The 18,825-nt window shown below is 40.0% G+C and overlaps 1 protein-coding gene across 1 annotated transcript in view; it reads left to right on the top strand.

Annotated features, from left to right (window-relative positions):
• Positions 1–18,825, top strand: part of KIF6 (kinesin family member 6) — a 167,636-nt gene that overhangs the window by 100,094 nt on the left and 48,717 nt on the right. The window contains 2 exon segments of the mRNA XM_054395319.1: positions 8,065–8,167; positions 16,118–16,173. Of these exon segments, the coding sequence (XP_054251294.1) occupies positions 8,065–8,167; positions 16,118–16,173 (159 nt within the window).

Below are 18,825 nucleotides of genomic sequence, written 5' to 3'. Positions count from 1 at the left end.
GTAAAGATGTAATGGATTATGCTTACATGCAAACACTTCTAATAATTTTGGTTTATTGTAAAGACTTAACAAATGATTTGTCTTTAGTTTCTTTTTGAAGTCTTCACATTCCTTTGTTCATATCTGATAAGTGGAAATGCATAATAGCGTGTAACAGGTTGACAGTCTTCATAAGCACGAAGACGTGTAATTCACACTAGCTGCCACCCTGACGTTTCAAAATCTCCCTTGAATGAGAGCTTTCCTTGAGCCAAGAGGATTCTATGTTCCTATTGATTTCAGTGGAAGACTTGGCAATTCTTGTCCAACAGACCACTTACTAGGAATAGAAAGATGAAGTCTTCTACTGTGAAAGTGTATTTTCTGGAAAACCGATATGTGGGCAGATATGTGGATAGATGCCTTTCTCATCAGAATGCATGGCCTGAACAGCTGTTCTCCAGAGTTTGCTTTTGTTAACAGTTTTAATGTTTCTCACTCAGAACATCTCAACTTGCAAACTTAATTATTCTCTCCTGGAGAATTGCTTCCAATTCTTTTTGCAGGTTAAACTGACAGCCTCTAGCATGAGGGTTACTGGAACCCCGTTGGAGCTCTCATACGAGGATCAAAATCTGGTTACAGCGTGGGGTTGTAAAGAGACACTGTGATTCTGCTTTCTGACAAAGACAACATCGATTTCATGCTATTGTTTGACAAAATTTTCCAGACTTAACTAAAGAGCAATGTAAATGTTTTCTGTGGGTTTCATGCATTAAACTTTATGAAGGTCTTCTCCCTCTGAGCAATAAACCTTTTTCCATCAAACAAACCAAAAGAAAGAAGGTGGACAGGCTCAGCACTCTGAAGTGCCATTTGCAGTTTGAGCACTCTTGAAATCCTAATGAAAAAATCTTAATGAAAAACTTTTAAATGGTCCAGTGTTAATAAACTGTGATCACTAAAGCAAGCTGCACTAGGATTTGAGAGTGCTGGATGCATTTAAAAAAACTATATGGTCATATAAATTTGTACAGTCATGGTTGATCACTTGTAGCAACAAAGTAAGGTCTAAGTTTGTGTATTCAGTCCTGGAATAATCACAATGGATATTATTATATATCATTACAGGCCGTTGTAAACAGTCTCTATTCATCCTGCTGGTAGGCCCCCTTCAGGTACTGGAAGGCTGCTATTAGGTCTTTCCATAACCTTCCCTTTCCCAGGCTGAATAGCCCCAGCTCCCTCAGCCTGCCTTCATAGCAGAGGTGCTCCAACCCCGTAATCATTTTTGTGGCCCTGCTCTGGACCCACTCCATGTCCATGGATCAGCTCCATGTCCTTCCTGCATTGAGGGCACCAGACCTGGACACAGTACTCCGGGTGAGGTCTCACCAGAGCAGAGCAAAGTGGCAGAATCACCTCTCTGGATCTGCTGGCAAAGCATCTTTTGATGCAGCCCAGGATGTGATTGGCCTTCTGGGTTGCAAGCACACACTGCCTGCTCATGTCCAGCTTCTTGTCCATCAGCACCCCCAAGTCCTTTTCCACAGGGCTGCTTTCTATCACATTATACCCCAGTCTGTATTGATTGTGAGGGTTGTTCCAGCCCAGGTGCAGAACCCTGCACTTGCTCTTGTTGAACCTCTTGATGTTCACCTGGGCCCATCTCTCCAGCTTGTCCAGGTCCCTCTGGATGACATCCTCTCCCTCTGGCATATTGGCAACACACTCAACTTGGTGTCATCTGCAAACTTCCTGATGGTGCACTTGATCCCAGTATGTCATTAATAAAAGTATTAAACAGTACAGGTACCACTACGGACCCTTGAAGGACACCACTTGTCACTGCTCTCCATCTGGACTTCAAGCCATTGAGTACTATCCTCTGGATGTGACCATCAGCCAATTCCTTATCTGCTGAACAGTCCACCTATCAAATGTGTTTCCAACTTGGCGAGTAGGATGTTGTGGGGGGTATCAAGTCAAAGGCATTGCAGAATTCCAGATAGATCACATCCATAGGTCATCCCTTCTCCACAGACACAGTCACTTTATCATAGGAAGCCATTAGGTTAGGCAGGATTTGCCCCTAGTAAAGCCATGCTGGCTGTCTTGAATCACCTCCCTGTCTTCCACGTGCCTCAGCATGGCATCTAGGAGGATCTATTCCATGATATTCCCAGGCACAGAGGTGAGGCTGACAGGTCAGCAGTTCCCAGGGTCCTCCTTTCTACCCTTTTTAAAAATGGACATAATGTTTCCTTTCTTCCAGTCACCAGGGACTTCACCTGATTGCCAGGACTTTTCAAAGAGAGAGGGGAGAGGGGAGGGAGAGGGGTTGCCAGTGAAGACTGAGGCAAGTTTTTGAGAGTCTCAGCCTTCTCCTCGTCCATTGTTAGTAGTTGCCCACTGTTGGGCAACAGCAGGGGTTAACTCTTTCTTTAACCTTCTTTTTCTGGTTAATGTACCTGTAGAAGCCTTTCTTGGTTTTCTTTACATCCCTTGCCAAGTTTAGTTCCAGCTGTGCCTTGGCCTTCCTGACCTCATCCCTATACATGATGCCTCTTTTTCCATTTCCTCTGTAGCCCCAACTTGCCCTTTAGTTTGACCAGCAGGTCTCAACTCAGCTGTGGTGGTCTCTCGCCTTCCTTGCCCAATTTCTTACATGTGGGGGGATTGAGATCTCTTGTGCTATATGAAAAACATTCTCAAAAATCTACCAGTTCTGTTCTGCTCCCTTGTCCCTGAGGGCTATTTCCCACAGGGTCCTATTTACTAACTCCTTGAAGAGCTGGAAATTTGCTTTTCTAAACTTTAGAGTCCTGACTATGCTTCTCATTGGCTTCATAGCCCTTAGGTCAGTGAACTGCACTAGCACATGATCACTGCAGCCCAGGCTGCCTTCAACTTTGACATCCCTGATGACTTCACTTGCATTTGTGACCTGCAGGTTCGACAACACATCCCCTCCTGTAGGGCTGTTAATTTCTTATCTTCGGAAGTTGTAATCTAGGTGCTCCAGGAGCCCCCTGGATTGTCTACACCAATCTGTGCTACTTTTCCAGCAGATGTTGGGGTGGTTAAAATCCCCTAGAATGATAAGAGCCTGTGGTCTTGATGTCTTCTCAAGCTGGAGTAAGGAGGCTTCACCAATAGGCTCCACTTGGTCAGGCAGCCTGTAGTAGACTCGTACCACAAAGCTCCCTTTGTTGTCGCAATCCCTAGTACCTACACATAAGCTTTCAACCTGCTTGTGGCTATTCTTTTGTGACAACTCTTCGTACTCTATCCACTTCTTTACATAGAGGGCAACACCTCCACTCCTTCTTTCTCTCCTGTCCCTTCTGAACAGCTTGTAGCCATCGACAGCTACACTCCAGTCATAGGATTCATCTCGCTGAGTTTCTGTAATTGCCTCTATGTCGTAGCTTTCCTGTAGCCCGGTAGCTTCTAACTCCTGTGTGTTGCCCATGCTGTGTGCATTGGTGTAGAGGCACTTCAGCTGGGCTGTCAGCTGTGTCAGCTTCTTAGAGGGGCACCCCACTGTTCCCCCAAGGCACTTCACAGGAGCCACCTTCCTGTCTCCTATTACCTCAGAGGCCCCTGGCTCACCTCTGCAAGACCTTGCCTTTGCTGCAGTGCTCACAGCATGCTTCAGTGCAACAGGTTGAAGGCCCGTACTATCACCCCATCCTTCCAACCCTGGTGTGTCTTGTCACAGATAATTTTGATATTGTAACCATCTTCCACCTCAAGTGAAATGGCAGACTGAAGGCTGTCATTAGGCTCATCTCTAATGCACCTGGTTTTCACACCCTCCCCCTTCAAGTTTAGTTTAAAGCCCTTTCAACAAGACCACCAACCTCTGTATAATGGTTTTGCTGCAATTTTCCCATTGTTAGTTGGGCATATTTGTATTTTAACATTAAAGCAAATTTAGACAACCTAACAGAAAAAGCATAATTAAAATTAATTTGATGTAAAATGTATCACTTTTTAATCAACCCTGTCAACTGGGATTTCATGAATGAGATTGCAAGAAAATGTTATGCTTTTTCTGATGATCTGAATTATTTTTATGGTAATGATTATTCCAGTTCACATTATAATGACTTGATGACATGTGTTTCCTGGTTCTCATCCTGTAGGATATGATGATTCTGCCTTAGATAAGAGTTTTCAAATATTTCTTTTGTAACACTATACCTTTGTACTAAAGAAAAGCAAGAGAAATTATTTGGTCTGTGAGAGTAAGAGGAATTGTTTTCACAGTTTCAGCTGAACTGTTCAACTACCTTGCATGCAGAAAATGTGTGATCATCAATAGTTTCTTCTCTTAAGTCTGCTTTTATTCATATCATGTATATATTCATATACACAGATTTCAGTTTACAGCTGGAGAAAGCCAATAATTGAATAGCATTTTGTTTTAAAAGAACATGTAGTTTATTTGTTTGAATTATGCCCAGAAGAAAAAGCACATCAATAATATTAGTGCACATTTGCACTTGAAGGCCATTTAAGAGAAAGTTAAGTTATTTTATGGAATCATAGATTATTTAAGGAAATAGAAACAACATGATTGAAGATAAACAATTAACCACAGAGTAGAAATAATCTGTATTACTGAGCAAAGTGAAAATACAACTACTCCATCAGGCTTCCAGTGTTTCTTGGAATCTTTTATTAATATTAACATTGTTAAATTCCCTTGTTATTATCCTAAATGACATACATTCTTATGTAGGTGCTTTATGTTCATATTACGCTAAGGTACAATCTTAATAGGCCTTTTTAAGCTCCTTTCCTTAGATACTATTTTCAAAATATGATTGCTTACTACTTCATATATTTCTAAATTTTCTTAAAATTGATTGTGTGAACCAGAAAATTCCCCCTTCCCTAGAGTTCTGGGGATCTATTTTTGTGTGCTTTATTTGCTGCATCTTAATACCACTGGAGAATTTAATTTTGATTGATACTTTTCTGCCAGATAGAAGCAATAATCACAGCAATAGTTTTGTTTTCCAAACTTTTTTCTGGTGTTTCTACTTCTGCTCTCAAAGGCAGGACACTGCCAGAAGGGTTAAATACTTTACATTGCAGTGTTACATATGGTTAAGGGTGTTTCGTTGTTTATCTTAGACTCAGCATGAATTTCGTCCAGGCTTTCTGCACTTAATACAAACTTTTTCTGCAACAAAAGCATTTCTGGAGGGTCAGTTCAGGCTGCATATTAAAATTAGTTCTAGTAATGGGATGAATGTGCTATAAAATTCTACTTGCAAAGCCGCCTGTTTTTCTTCAAGTCAGACATGAAACATGAACGTTATATTCTCAGGTCATCATCACAGAAAAATATTTTTTCCTGAATCTGCCTGCTCCTTTGGATCACACAACAGTAAACACTGCCCTGTATCTTTCTTTGATTTTCCTGTTCAAAAAAGGCGGAGCATTTCTGTGTGCTTTTCCATTCAAACATTCCTGGTGGTTCTATTTTCAACTAAAAAAAATTAAATTAGTAACATATGTGCTGATTCTTTTGACTGAAACAGAGGGCAAATTTTTCTACTATAGCTTGAATTAATTTTTTTAACTTGTATTGGTTATTGACCCCTGTGTTCTAGTTTTTGTTACCAGCCTTTACTATAAAGAGTATCTTACAGCACAGAAATCTCACTAAAGTCAGTGGAGAATAATCCTGATACTTCCAAGTATGAGGAGGAGGAGGAGCCAAACATGTGCAGAATGACTATAAAATGGATTTTATGGAGCTAGATCCCAATAAGGTGTAGCATCCCAGTATTGCACAACGCGACCTGGTTAGGTGTATTTTGTTAATGTATTGTCCCCACTTACACCAAAACTGCAAAGCAAGTAACCCAGAAAATAATTGGCCTACATATGTTATTGGTAATACGGGTCCATTGGCCCAAGATGTAAAGAAACCTCATGTAGCAGGAAACTTTATAGCTCCTTGTGCACAATAGATTTGGGGGTCTCAGTAGTGTGTAGCAGAAAGGAAGGCTTAAGAGTGGGACAGAAGAACAGGCTTGAAGGGAGAAATAAACTAAGGAGAATTAAATTCCACTATAAGGAATATCATTTTGACTGTGAAACTGAATTAGAGGTATGTTTTTCACACAGGTTGATTGTGAGATTCCTCCCCCTTTCTTCGCCTGAATTATCTTCATTACTGTAATTTACTTAAGTACAAATCTCACCTTTTCTCTCTGCTAATGTATTAGCATGTATGTACTCATGATAACATGGATGCTCATGTCACCTTTCATTCTCCTTAGTCTTTGATATTTTGTTGTTGTTGTTGTTAATGGTAATACAGATGCATGATCTCTCACTTGGATCTGTAGATCATCTAGCAATGACAACTGATAAATAATAGAGACTGTAATACTTTTCCATAGTGATTTTTAAAAAGATTTGAAGGCTAAATAGATTTTGACCTTCTGTTGCACAAAAGAAAAAAAAATACTATATTAAATATGTAAAAGACAGAAACCAACCATTTCTGTAGGTAGAATATCTGCTTCACTTAAAGGGGCATGAAAAACATAATTTTTCTTCCAAGAATATTGGAAATTTTCCAGGTATATTTAGGAGCCAATGCCTAGATTGGAAAAGACCTTTAAGATCATCGAGTCCAACTATTAGCCTAATACTGACAAGTCTTTGATGAAACCATAGCACTATGTCTGTGCAACTCTTAAATAACTCCAGGGATGGGGACTCCACCACTTCCTTGGGCAAGCCATGCCAATGCCTGATTACCCTTTCAGTAAATAAATTCTTCCTCATATCCAGTCTAACCTTCCCTTGGCACAACTTGAGGCCATTTCCTCTTGTTCTATCACTTGTCACTTGGTTGAACAGACCAATGCCCACTTTTCTACAGTTGTAGAGAGAGATAAAGTGTCCCCTGAGCCTCCTTTTCTGCAAACTAAACAACCACAATTCTCTCAGCTGGTCCATAAACTTATCCATAGAAAACCTTCCATCTAGTCCCATAGACTCATATCTGTGTGGTGCAGCAGGTCATTGACCATGTCTTCCTGGATTGCAGGAGGATCATTCTTCTCCTGATCACTGTCTTCTAGCTCAGGGGGTTGGATTCCCAGAGTACTACTGGTCCTGTTACTAAAGACTGAGGGAAAGGCGGCATTAAGCACCTCAGCCTTTTCCTCGTCTTTTGTCGCCATGTTTCCTCCTGCATCTAATAGAGGTTGGAGGTTCTCCCTTGGCCCTTTTTTGCTGCTAATGTGGTTATAGAAAGATTTCTTATCGTCTTTAACAGCAGAATCTAGATTAATTTCTAGCTGGGCTTTGGACTGTCTAATTTTCTCCCTGCATAGCCTCATGGTATCTTTGTAGTCATCGTCTGTGACCCTTCTTACAAAGGCCATAAACTCCCTTTTTTCACCCTGAGTTGCAGCCAGAGCTCCCTGTTCAGCCAGGCTGTTTTAATTTGCTGCTGGCTCATCTTTCATGGGGACAGCCTCCTCCTGCTATGCCTTTAAGACTTCCCTCTTGAGGAGTATCCAGCCTTCCTGGGCTCCTTTGCCCTTCAGGACTGCCTCCCAAGGGACTCTTAAATAAGTCAAAGTCTGCCCTTTGGAAATCCAAGGTGACAGTTCTGCTGCCCCTGCCTCTTTACTTCCCTGAGAATAGAGAACTCAGTCATTTCATGATCGCTCTCTATCTTTTGTGATCCCAACATACATGAAGAAACTGTGATGAGAAATGCAGAAGCAAATTGCAGTTTGCTCATTTGAAAACGCCTCCCTCTTGCTCTTAAGGATGTTTAACATATTTTGAGTTTTCAGAGTTTGGTTTTACTTATGAACTTTTAAAATTGTCTTGAGAAATTATACATCATAAACATTTAGACTTTAGGAATGTTAAATGAAACTAACTTGTCAGATGAAGCCTTTCCATTGGTGGAATACAGAACCCCTGGACTGACCAGCTATCTTTGTCTAAATGGAAGTTAAATAAATGCAAAATGTCTGTCTTTTGATGACTCTGAAGTAGTTTCCTCTTTTTTTGTTTGTTTTCTTGGGGCAGAAGGAAAGATGTCCCTTGGATGTCAGGAAGCTTTTGAAGTATTTAAGTGGGACCATGCTGACAATATAACCATTGAGGACAACAAACAGCTTCTGAAACAGAGGTGAGTGTCACAGCAAGATAAACCTGAAGGCAAACATTTGAGAGTCCATTACAAGTCTGGGTAGGAATGCATAATTTTACACCAGACATCCCAGGCTTCTATTGAGAACTTGGAGCAGAAACTTCACCTTTTCTTACTGGGTGTATTTCATATTCAGAAGGCACTGAGTGGTGTCAGTATGAAAGTCTGCATAGAATATGAAGGTAGCATGAGGAATCTTAGTGCCTATTTCCTCTGGTTTTAGTAATCTTATCTTTATAGCTGTGTTGAACCACTGTGATAAGTCATGAATTATCTGGAGAAACTAAGATCCATGTGACTGAATCAATCACTGCAATTTCCATTGTCTAAGTGCTTTATTGGCTTTAACACTGAGTTGAACAGTATGCTAGGAGATGTTTAACATACACTTTTGTCTGTTGTTCCTAACTTGTTTGCCAACTGATTTTAGCTTCTCTCTGCCAGTTTTGCACTCAAAAAAAAAAAAAAAAGAAATTTTCTTTTCTTGATTTAATGCTGGTGAAAGGCTTCAAAATCTTTCAATGAAGATGATGAGAATGGCAAAACATTGAAAAATTACTATTCATAAAGCAGATTTTAAGCATCTCAAATTAAAGCACCAATATTTGTCTGTATTGACTGGGTAACAATATGGTTTCAGTGTCACTGTTTCATTGTTAACACTCCTTGTAGTGCAAGAGCAATCAAGATTTTGAGACTGAAGATGCCACAAGTAATCTACCCTATAAGCTTGGGATTTTTTTTCTTTGTTGGTCCTGAGGTTTTCTCCTTTTCTAAGTTTCTCCTGCTTTATTAATAACACAATTTTCTGACATAATACCCATCAAAGACACTGTTTCCAGGGTCACTGAGTCATAGCCATTTATTTCAGTGAAATCGAGGGAAGAAATTGTCTCCATATCTGTGACTTATTCATGATCTTGCTGTTTATGACTTTTTTCATACTTCTTAACTATCTACCTGGGTTTGTAACTTAGTCATAGGGACAAAAATTATCAAGATATGTATGTAAGAATTTATCTGTGTATACTGGATATTTAGTAACGCCTTTCTTCTGATGAGTATATTATATGATACCACATCACTACATCATTACTGCTTAAATTATTACATTGCAATAATTTCTTACCTTGCTGTACAGAACACTTCATACTCACAGCATAATAGGAGCAACATAGTTCTGAGCCATGCCCTGCGTTTCTTCTAGTTAATCACAATACTACCATATTTTCTCTGTTATTGCTATGAAACAATCCAGTATTTCCTTCTGGTTTCAGAACATGTGATAGCGATGGGCAGAATCCACAAAGTTTGATGCCAGATTTGCTTTCTCTAAAGGGCAAAGAGATTCAGACTAATGCCTTGGGTAACCCCTCTCTAATACACATCAGCTGAATGCTGAAATCACTGTTATTGTTATAGTTGATACTCTGGAGCAAGACAGTTTTCACTGCCATTTGCAGTCATTTTTAGCAAAGATGCCTTACAGCTCCAAGTTTACTGAGTTCATTATAATGGACTTGTATTCAAACCCAGTCTGTAATTTGCAATTGCAGGCTCTGAACTACCAGTTACACAAAAGCTCCATTACCCAGCCAGTGTTCAAATTGCACAGGAAGAAGAGTGTGGATACCACATGTTTAAAAATTACCATAACTTCCCTTCATATGTAGGCCCTCATGTTAATAATTTTGTTTATAGTTGCATAACCACTTCTGTCATACCACAAACAGTATTTGGTTCACAAATTGCTTATTTTTAGCTGTCTTATTTTTTCCTTTGGATATTTTGGGTAGACTGTCTTGGCTTGCTAATTATCATAGAATCATAGGATAGTTTGGGTTGGAAGGCACCTTTAAAAGTCATCTAGTTCAATCTCCCTGCAGGAAGCTGGAACATCTTCAAGTAGATCATGTTTCTCAGAGCCCTGTCCAACCTAATTTGGAATATTTTGAGGGATAAGGGCCTCTACTACTTCCCTGGGCAACCTGTTCCAGTGATTTATCACCCTCTGTATCAAAAATTTCTTCTTTATAACTAGTCTAAAACTCTTTTAGTTAAAACCATTATCCCTTGCCCTGTCTCAGCAGGCTCTGCAGAAACGTTTATTCCCCATCTCTCTTATAAGCCCCCATTAAGTACTGAAAGGCTGCAATAAGGTGTCCCCCAAAGACATCTCCAGGCTGAAAAACCCCAACTTTCTTAGTCTTTCTTCACAGGAGAAGTGTTTCAGCCTTTGGATCATTTTTTGTGGCACTCCTCTGGACCTGTTCAAACAGGTCCCTCTCTTTCCTGTGCTGAGGACTCCAGAGATGAGCACAGTACTCCAGATGAAGTCTCATCACAGCAGAATAGAATATCAGAATCACTTCCTTCAACCTGGTGGCTATGCTTCTTTTCATGGAGGCCAGGATATGGCTGGCTTCTTGGCTGTGAGTGCACGTTGTCAGCTCACATCCAGCTTTACATCCGCCAGTAGTCCCAAGTCCTCTGCAGGGCTGTTCTCAAACCCATCACCCCCCATTTCTGTTGATACCGGGGATTACCCCAACTCAGGTGCAGGATCCTGCACTTGGCCTTGTGGGCCTGAAGAAGTTCATGTGGGCCCACTTCCTGAGCTTATCCACGCCCCTCTGGATAACATCCTGTCCCTCAGGCATGTCAACCATACCACTCAGCATGGTGTCATCTGCAAACTTGCCGAGTGTACGCTCAATCCCACTGTGTCATTGATGAAGATATGAAACAGTACTGCTCTCGGTATGGAGACCCTCAGGGACACCATTTGTCATCAATCTCCATCTTGACATTGAGCTCTTGTCTGTTACCCTCTGGGTGTGACCATGCAATCAATTCCATATCCAGCAAGAGCTCCACCCATCAAATCCATATCTCTCCAATTCAGAGAGAAGGATGTTGTCAGGGGACTGTGTCAAAGGCTTACAGAAGTCCAGAAGAATAACACGTGCCTGCTGATGTAATCACCCCAGTATAGAAGACCACTAAATTGGTCAGGCAACACCTGGCCTTAGTGAAGTCATACTGGCTATCTTTAATCATCTCCCTGTTCTCGAAGTGCGCTGGCATAGCTTCTAGGAGGATCTGTTCTGTGATCTTTCCAGGCACAAAGGTGAAACTGACAGGTTGGTAATTCCCAGGGTCAAACTTTCTACCTTTGTTTAAAAATGGGTGAAGTGTTTCCCTTGTTCCAGTCACCAGGGACTTTACCTGACTGCCAGTATTCTTCAAATGTCATAGAGAATGGCTTGACAACTACATCAGCCAAATCCCACAGGACTCTGGGATGCACCTTGTCAGGACCCATAGACTTCTGTATGTTCAAGTTCCTGATCTTCTCTGACAGTGGGAGGGACTTTTCTCCTCCAGTCCTTGTCTTGTGTTCCATCCACTCGAGAGGTTGTCAGTGGAAACTGAGGCAAAAAAGTTGTTGAGTACTTCAACTTTCTTCTTCTCTGTTGTTACCATCTTGCCAGTCTTGCTTGTCACAGATGGTGTGCTTTCCCTGACCTCTCTTTTTCTGGCTGACATACCCTTCTTTTGTGTTTTTTGTATCACTTACCAGTTTCAGCTCCAGTCATGCCTTGGCCTTCCTGGCCCTATGCACCCGGGTCATGTCCCTGTACTCTTCCCAGGATACCTCTCCCTACTTCCACTGCCTATGCATCTCCTTCTTGCCCTTTTCTTTGACCAGCCTGTACTGACTCAACCATGCTGATCTCTTCCCTTGCCTGTTATCTTATGTCTGTGAATTTAGAGCTCTTATGCTCTATGGAAAGTGTCCTTAAAGACCTGCCAGCTCAGTTCTGCTCCCTTGTCCCTAAGGACCATTTCCCAGGAGTTCCTATTGACTAACTCTTACAGAGCTGCAAGTTTGCTATCCTAAAATTCAGGATCCAGACTTTACTCCTTGTTTGACCCATATTCCCCAGGACTGTGAACTCCACCAATGCATGATCACTGCAGGCCAGGCTGCTTCAAATCTTGACATCACTGATCAGCTCTCTTGTATTAGTGACCATCAGGTCCTGTATTGCATCTGCTCTGGTAAGGCTGTCTATTACCTGACTTAAGAAGTTATTTTCAGTGCATTCCAGGAGTCTCCTGGATTGCCTGTAGTTCATTATGCTACTTTTCCAGTGGATGTCGGGTTTGTTGAAGTCTGTCAGCAGGAAGAGAGCCTTCAAGTGTGATGCCTCTTAAAGGTGGATTAAGAAGGCCCTTGATAGGGCAGCTAACCACAAGGTTCCCTGTGTTGCCTCAGTCTCTGATTCTTATCCAGAAGTTTTGCCCTGTTTGTGGCCATTCTTCAGTCACAGCTCTTCACACTCTATCCATTTCTTGGTGTAGAGGGCAAACACCTTTTCTCCTTCTTCTCCTGTCCTTTCTGAAGAGCCCGTAGCCATCAGTAGCCACACTCCAGGGGATTTGTCTCAAAAAGTTTCAGTGACCAGGTCGTAGCTTTCGAAGAGCACTGGCGTAAGAGGCACTTCAGCTGGACTGCCAGCCATGTCATCTCCTTAGAGAAACACCCCTTCATTCCGTTGAGGTATTTCACTGATTTTTTTCCTGTTGGCTCATATTATCTCAGGAGCCCCTGGCTCATCTTCTTAAGACTTTGTGTGCATTATATCATTCTTATTTTAATTTAATGGTGAGCCGTCAGTGAGTCAAGTTGGAAGTTTGACTTTGAAAGTTGTAACTATTGCTTTGTCTGTGAAATTCTTATGGTGTGAATATACATTGTCATACATTTACAATATAATTTTTCCCCCTCTACAACTACCTGTGTATAAGCAATCAGATGTAATCAACTGATTGAATCAAATACTGAAAAGGATTTGTCTTGTTTAAAAAAAAAAGCAAACATAAAAGAAATACAGGTTTTGACATAAAACTATATACCTGCTATTTCAGAGCTATTCACAGGGGCAGTAGCTCAGTAACATAACTCAGTACTGAGTAGATAGATCAAGTTATCCTATTAGAACGCTTGCATATAGGAAGTGGCTTTGTAAAATAGAAAAGGTGATGTTGAACAGCTTAGTTTGCACTTAATACAAAGCAATTCTTTTCCTTTTTCATTCTATACATTAATAACTTAAAAAAAAAAATCTGTCTATGCCCAGACAGAATCAGATTTCTGCCATTTGGACTACCTATACTCAGCTTCTAGAGAACTTCATTACATCCTGCTTCTCAAAGCAACCTTGTTCTTTTAGCATTTTTTCTCTGAGAAAGGGAAAAAATACATCTAATTTTCTGGTTAAATACACTACCAAGAAATCTTCCCAGCTGAGCCACTCCAGTGAAATATTGCATACTGCACAAATCTATTAAATCCCATCCTAGTCAATATTTCCAGTAGTAAAATACTGCTGAGCTGACAGATGTGATGTAAATCCAGTTTCCATTTTGTTCTCCATTAATTTTTCCACTTTCCTCTTTCCTTGCTTCCTTGCTTCAGCTGTTTAGCAGCTGACTTGTTTTTTTCAGTACCTGTGGATGAGCTTCATGGAATGAATAATTGAAAATTAGTTAATTTAATTCACTAAATGTATCCATACTCTCATTACACAGCCTCAGAGTTTGTTTTGGTTTACATTATGAACCCGAGATTTGTTTTTCAAACTCTTAGTTTAATTACTGACTTTTACCTTCAAAAGGGAAAACTTTGCAGAAATGCTTGTTCCACTAAAATTAATGGCTAAATATGCCTTAGGGTTTCATCATGAAGTATTTGTCCTGTAGGTAATAGAAGGCACGATTTGGCAACTTCAGCCTTTCTGTGGAAAGGTCTCTGTATTGCATAAACATCAACTTTTTTCAGTTAGCAATATAATTGTTCACTCACCACTATTTGTACTAATATCACCTTTATGCTAGATAATATCACCTCTTTATTAGAGGTGTATCATAATTAGCTTTTTCCCTTTCACTATGAGAGTAAAATCTTATGAATTTATCTGGTTTATTTTGATTGTGTTTCATAGTCATAGATGGAGTTTGTTGGACTATCAGAAATTATTGCCAAATTTCAGTTTATGTTATTGTGCCAGTTTTTAAACTGTAGTGTTTGTGAAACAGATGCATCGCCCATTCGACTATTGGCAGAAACCTAGGAATAAGAAGAGCTGAATAGATAACTGGCTTCAGCTTGTCCAGCTAAATCTCCGTGAGCATGAATCAGTCAAGAGCCAACAGGAGATTTGCCTCAAGGATTACTAAGTAATTTATGAACTGAGTATTTGGCTCATGGGAGCTGAGAGAAAGAGAGAGATGTACTTTGCAGTGTTTGCCTTTGATCTTTACACCATCTACAAGGCTTACTTGGGTGCTCTACCAGTGGAAAAAGCTTATACAGAAGTCACACAGATACTTCAAAGGCTCCTGCCTTCCTACTAAGAAACATGAAGGGCTGAGAAACCCTCAGCTTCAGCCATTTAGCCATGATGAGCTCAGCCTTGACAGGAAATGTTCGTGAGCAGGTATGGAAGCAGGGACCTGAAATTCTGACTTGTTCCAGTTTTACAGGGAAATGGACTAATTGAGATGAGGCAGTTTTCCAAACCCTGCCTCCTCAGAGGAAGTATTTTCTTACTGCGTTTTGACATTATTTGAGATAGACAGAAACACAATTTGTGGATTTCCTCAGTTACTTTAACTAGACCAATATTCTTCCAGATCAGCTGAATGCCTGCTTAACAATTAAATATTACAGTTTTGCCTGTAAAAAAAATTCAGCAAGTTTCAGCTTCAGAATTTCATGTCAAGCCTAATGTCCTGCAATAAATGTTACAATGCAGCAAAGCATCCTTTTACATTTTAAACTGTTATTATTTAGACTATTACAATGGATATTTCCTTGAACAAGCCTCAGTTCTCTCAGAAACTCTTCAGACTTTGCCGTTGGACATTGAATTGACTGACATTATTTTTACAACAGAATATGCTTGGTATCTGAAAATGTAACATGTATGTCATTTGCCATAAACAGATTTATATAGTACTGAGTTAAATGAATGTAAAAGAATAACTATGACAGCAACTGCTGTAAAAGACCAGAAAACTGACAGAAATTTTTAAAAAGGCAAAAAGCTAAAAAAAGAAATTTCTCATCACTAGAATATTTTACACACGATGTGAAGATTTGATTATTTGGATATAAAGAGGAAGTGGTCTGTGAATTAATTCAGAAACATACCTGGTGGGAATTTCACATTTAAAAGCCCCACATTTCCAGTTTTGATTTGAGGTCAAGCATACTATAAAAATGGAAGCCTGATCTATTTTCTCTATCCTTCTCAGCCTGCTTCTTGCTTGCTATTTGCATATCTTCCTGTAGGTGGCTTTGATTTATATTGGTATTTAAGAAGTAGCTCAGTATCATCTGAAAGTCAGAATAACAGACTAATTTTTTTTCTTAGTGACTGGGATGTACATTTTCACACAGCATGATCAGTGATCATCAGCAATATGCAAATTACAAGTTGAAACTTGAGAATTCCTGATGAACAAATTATAGTACTTTCAAACATTTTATTTTGACTTTGTATGGATATGTTTTACTTTTATATAGATGTATGTTAAAATAGTGCAAGTAATGTAGCATAGTTAAATTAGTATTGTAGTGTAATATGAATATTTAACAGAATCCAACTGTTAGATTTGAAATAACATAATGTTTAAAACTTTAAAAGTGAAATACATTTGTAAGCCTATTTTTGGTATGGTTTCTTTTAGAAATAGATTCTTTTAGATAGGACACTATTTTCTGATAGAAATATTTTTCAAACTAATTTTACTTACAAATTAAAATTTGTCCTGAGTAATTCTGTATTTTATTGTAAACAACTAGTTTACCTAGCTGTTCTTTAGAATAATTTTGTATTGTTATGCTTACATTTACAGGATTGCTGAAGCTAAATGCCTTGGAGAAAAATTAAATGAAGTGAGAAATAAAATAAGTGAGTACATTTTGTTTTCATTTTGCCTTTAGCTGATGAAATCACAGCAGAAGACGTGGGAAGAGATTCTAGTTTCCAAAAGAAAAGAGAAAATGTATTAACACTTCTGATAAAGTAAATTGTTAGCTGATGATAGCAGTAACAATTTTATATACCAGTTTTGATTATCCCAAATACCACAGTGTAAAAACAGCTTCCTTCTTTACTTCACAAGATATGTGAACTTTATCAAAAGGAGAAGATATTAAATTAGGTTTTCTGAATTTTATTTTGGGACAAAAGGATCCAAAGCCATCATTTCAAATTGTGGTACCCACTGATTAAGGATTGTATTTATCTATAAATTTATATCGTTTTCATTGTTGAATCACCTCTTTGGACTCCTTTTCTACAGATTAATTAGGGCAGCTTGGTGGGGAGCTTCACAATTTTATGCTTTAAACCCCAAACAGCATATGCTTGGTTTCCAGTTTCTGATTGTTCAAAGCCAAAATTCACCCATACATGCACTTTACCTCAAGCTAGGTCTTACCTGATCCCTCTAGCAGCCTTTGCTGTCTTTATTTCTAGTCAATTCCTGAGTTCAGTCAATTGCAATCCTATAGCTTCTTTCCTAAAAATTACTATCCAGGCTCACTGTCAGATATGAAACACAATTTTGTTCTCTATCCCTGAGGTCCTTGGAGATCAAGTCCATGTATGCACGATTTTAGGTGAACCATTTCTTTCCAAGCTTCCAGACACAGTCTGTGAGGGACTAGATTTAAAGGTAATGTGGCCTCTACATCAAGTAGTATATACCTTGCTCTCAGTTTCTATCTTCTTTCTTTTTTGGTGGCACCAGCACAGACATGGACAACAAAGTCATTATCATCACTTTTTGTCTTATAACAGCAGTTAACTTCTGGGAAAGGACAAAAATCTCGTGGCACTTCTGACAAGCACTCTGTACTTTCACCATAGCTGTGATTATATTCTCTGTGGTCATGAATGGTGACTACTGCCAGATTCCCCTCCCTATCACCTTCAAGTATAACACAAGTCCCTCAGAGATGTTGTACAGTATATTTAAAGTTGTGGTGGCTATGCGGAAAGCCTCAGCCATGTTGGCACTGCGTTCTCAAACCACAGCAACAAAGGATGTTTGGAAAGGATCCAGAGCCAGAGAAATCAGGTGCTGAGCCCCATTGCAGCAGTGTCCTGAACACTAGGTTCTTTCTGTAAGACATGACGGTTGAACCAGCCTGCCTTCTTTCAGTAGGCTCATTTGTCACCTTCAAACTCACCAGAACATAAATGTCAGTACAGAACTTGTGCACAGATATCCACAGACTGGCCCATGCAAATAGAACTTCAATATCGACCTTGCAGCTGTGGGTCTCTCCACAGTCCATATAAGCTCACTTAAATTCTGCCAAATAGGGTGTTTTTATTCCCTGGCAAACCTGGAAAATCAGGTTAAACCTACTGTGGGGACAATGCCAAGCATCAGGAAGCATCTCCAAGGTAAATAATGTCTGAAGCTTTTGAGCAGCAGCATGCACAGTTGTGAACACATATCATTACATTAGGATACAACCTCTTTCTCTCTGCTGCCATCTTGAAGTCCACATTGTCCTAATTAACTTCTGTCTCTTAGATTTACTCATCTGAGATAAGCCCATGAGATTTCTTGGCCTACAAGAGGTAGAGCCAAAATCAGGACTTGCTGTCAAACTTCTCTTGCTGAAGTTGAAATCTGTTTTGAAGCAGGTGTAATGACCACCAGCAATAAGCAGCCACACACAGGCTGTGGCTGTGCTGCTTGCAGACAGGACCCTAGCAGCCACCTTAAATATATCCAACATTTGTTGCAAATGTCTTAGCGGGAGAACAAATATTTGGAGGGTGTGGGAGACAGTACAAGAAGTGGTGGGACACATGCAAGTCCAGAAGGTACCAGTTGTAGTGTTGTGTGGGACAAGACTTATGTGGTATGCAAGTCGCTTGAGATCTGCAGGTTAGTCTACTGTGGCTACTCTCAGAAGTAATGTAACAAAACAATGTAGATACAGTCTCTCAAGACTCTGTTTCCACGGATCCCAGCAAAATCTAAAAGCAATCCTGAATCACTGTGGGTTTCTCCCCAGTAAGTTAGGCAGAACTAGAGTATGGATTTTGCTGCAATTAAAAACATCTGTTTCAAATTTTGGTTTTGATTGAGTTCTTCAATTTTAGAAGTGAAACAGAAAGTATATTTGGGGAACATGAACAATACAAAGCTGGGAGGAAGTGTTGATCTACTTGAAGGTTGGAAGTCTTGCAAAGTGACCTGGAACAGGCTGGATCAATGGGCTGAGGCCTTTTGCATGATATTTAACAAGGCCAAGTGCCAAGTCCTGCACTTTGCTCACAGCAACCCCATGTAATGTTACAGGCTTAGGGAAGAGCGGCTGGAAAGCTGTCCATCAGAGAAAGACCTGGGGATGTTGATCAACAGTTGGCTGAATGTGAGCCAGCAGTGTGCTCAAGTGGCCAAAGCAGCCAACAGCATTCTGGATTCTATCAGGAACAGTGTGACAGGCAGGACCAGTGAAGGATTGTACCCCTGAACTCAGCATTAGTGAGGCCACACCTCAAGTACTGTGTTCAGTTTTTGGGCCGTCACTCCAA

Source organism: Indicator indicator, chromosome 2, assembly GCF_027791375.1.
Source record: "Indicator indicator isolate 239-I01 chromosome 2, UM_Iind_1.1, whole genome shotgun sequence".
In the NCBI taxonomy this organism is placed as follows: Eukaryota; Metazoa; Chordata; class Aves; order Piciformes; family Indicatoridae; genus Indicator; species Indicator indicator.
This window is presented reverse-complemented; position numbering and strand designations above follow the sequence as displayed.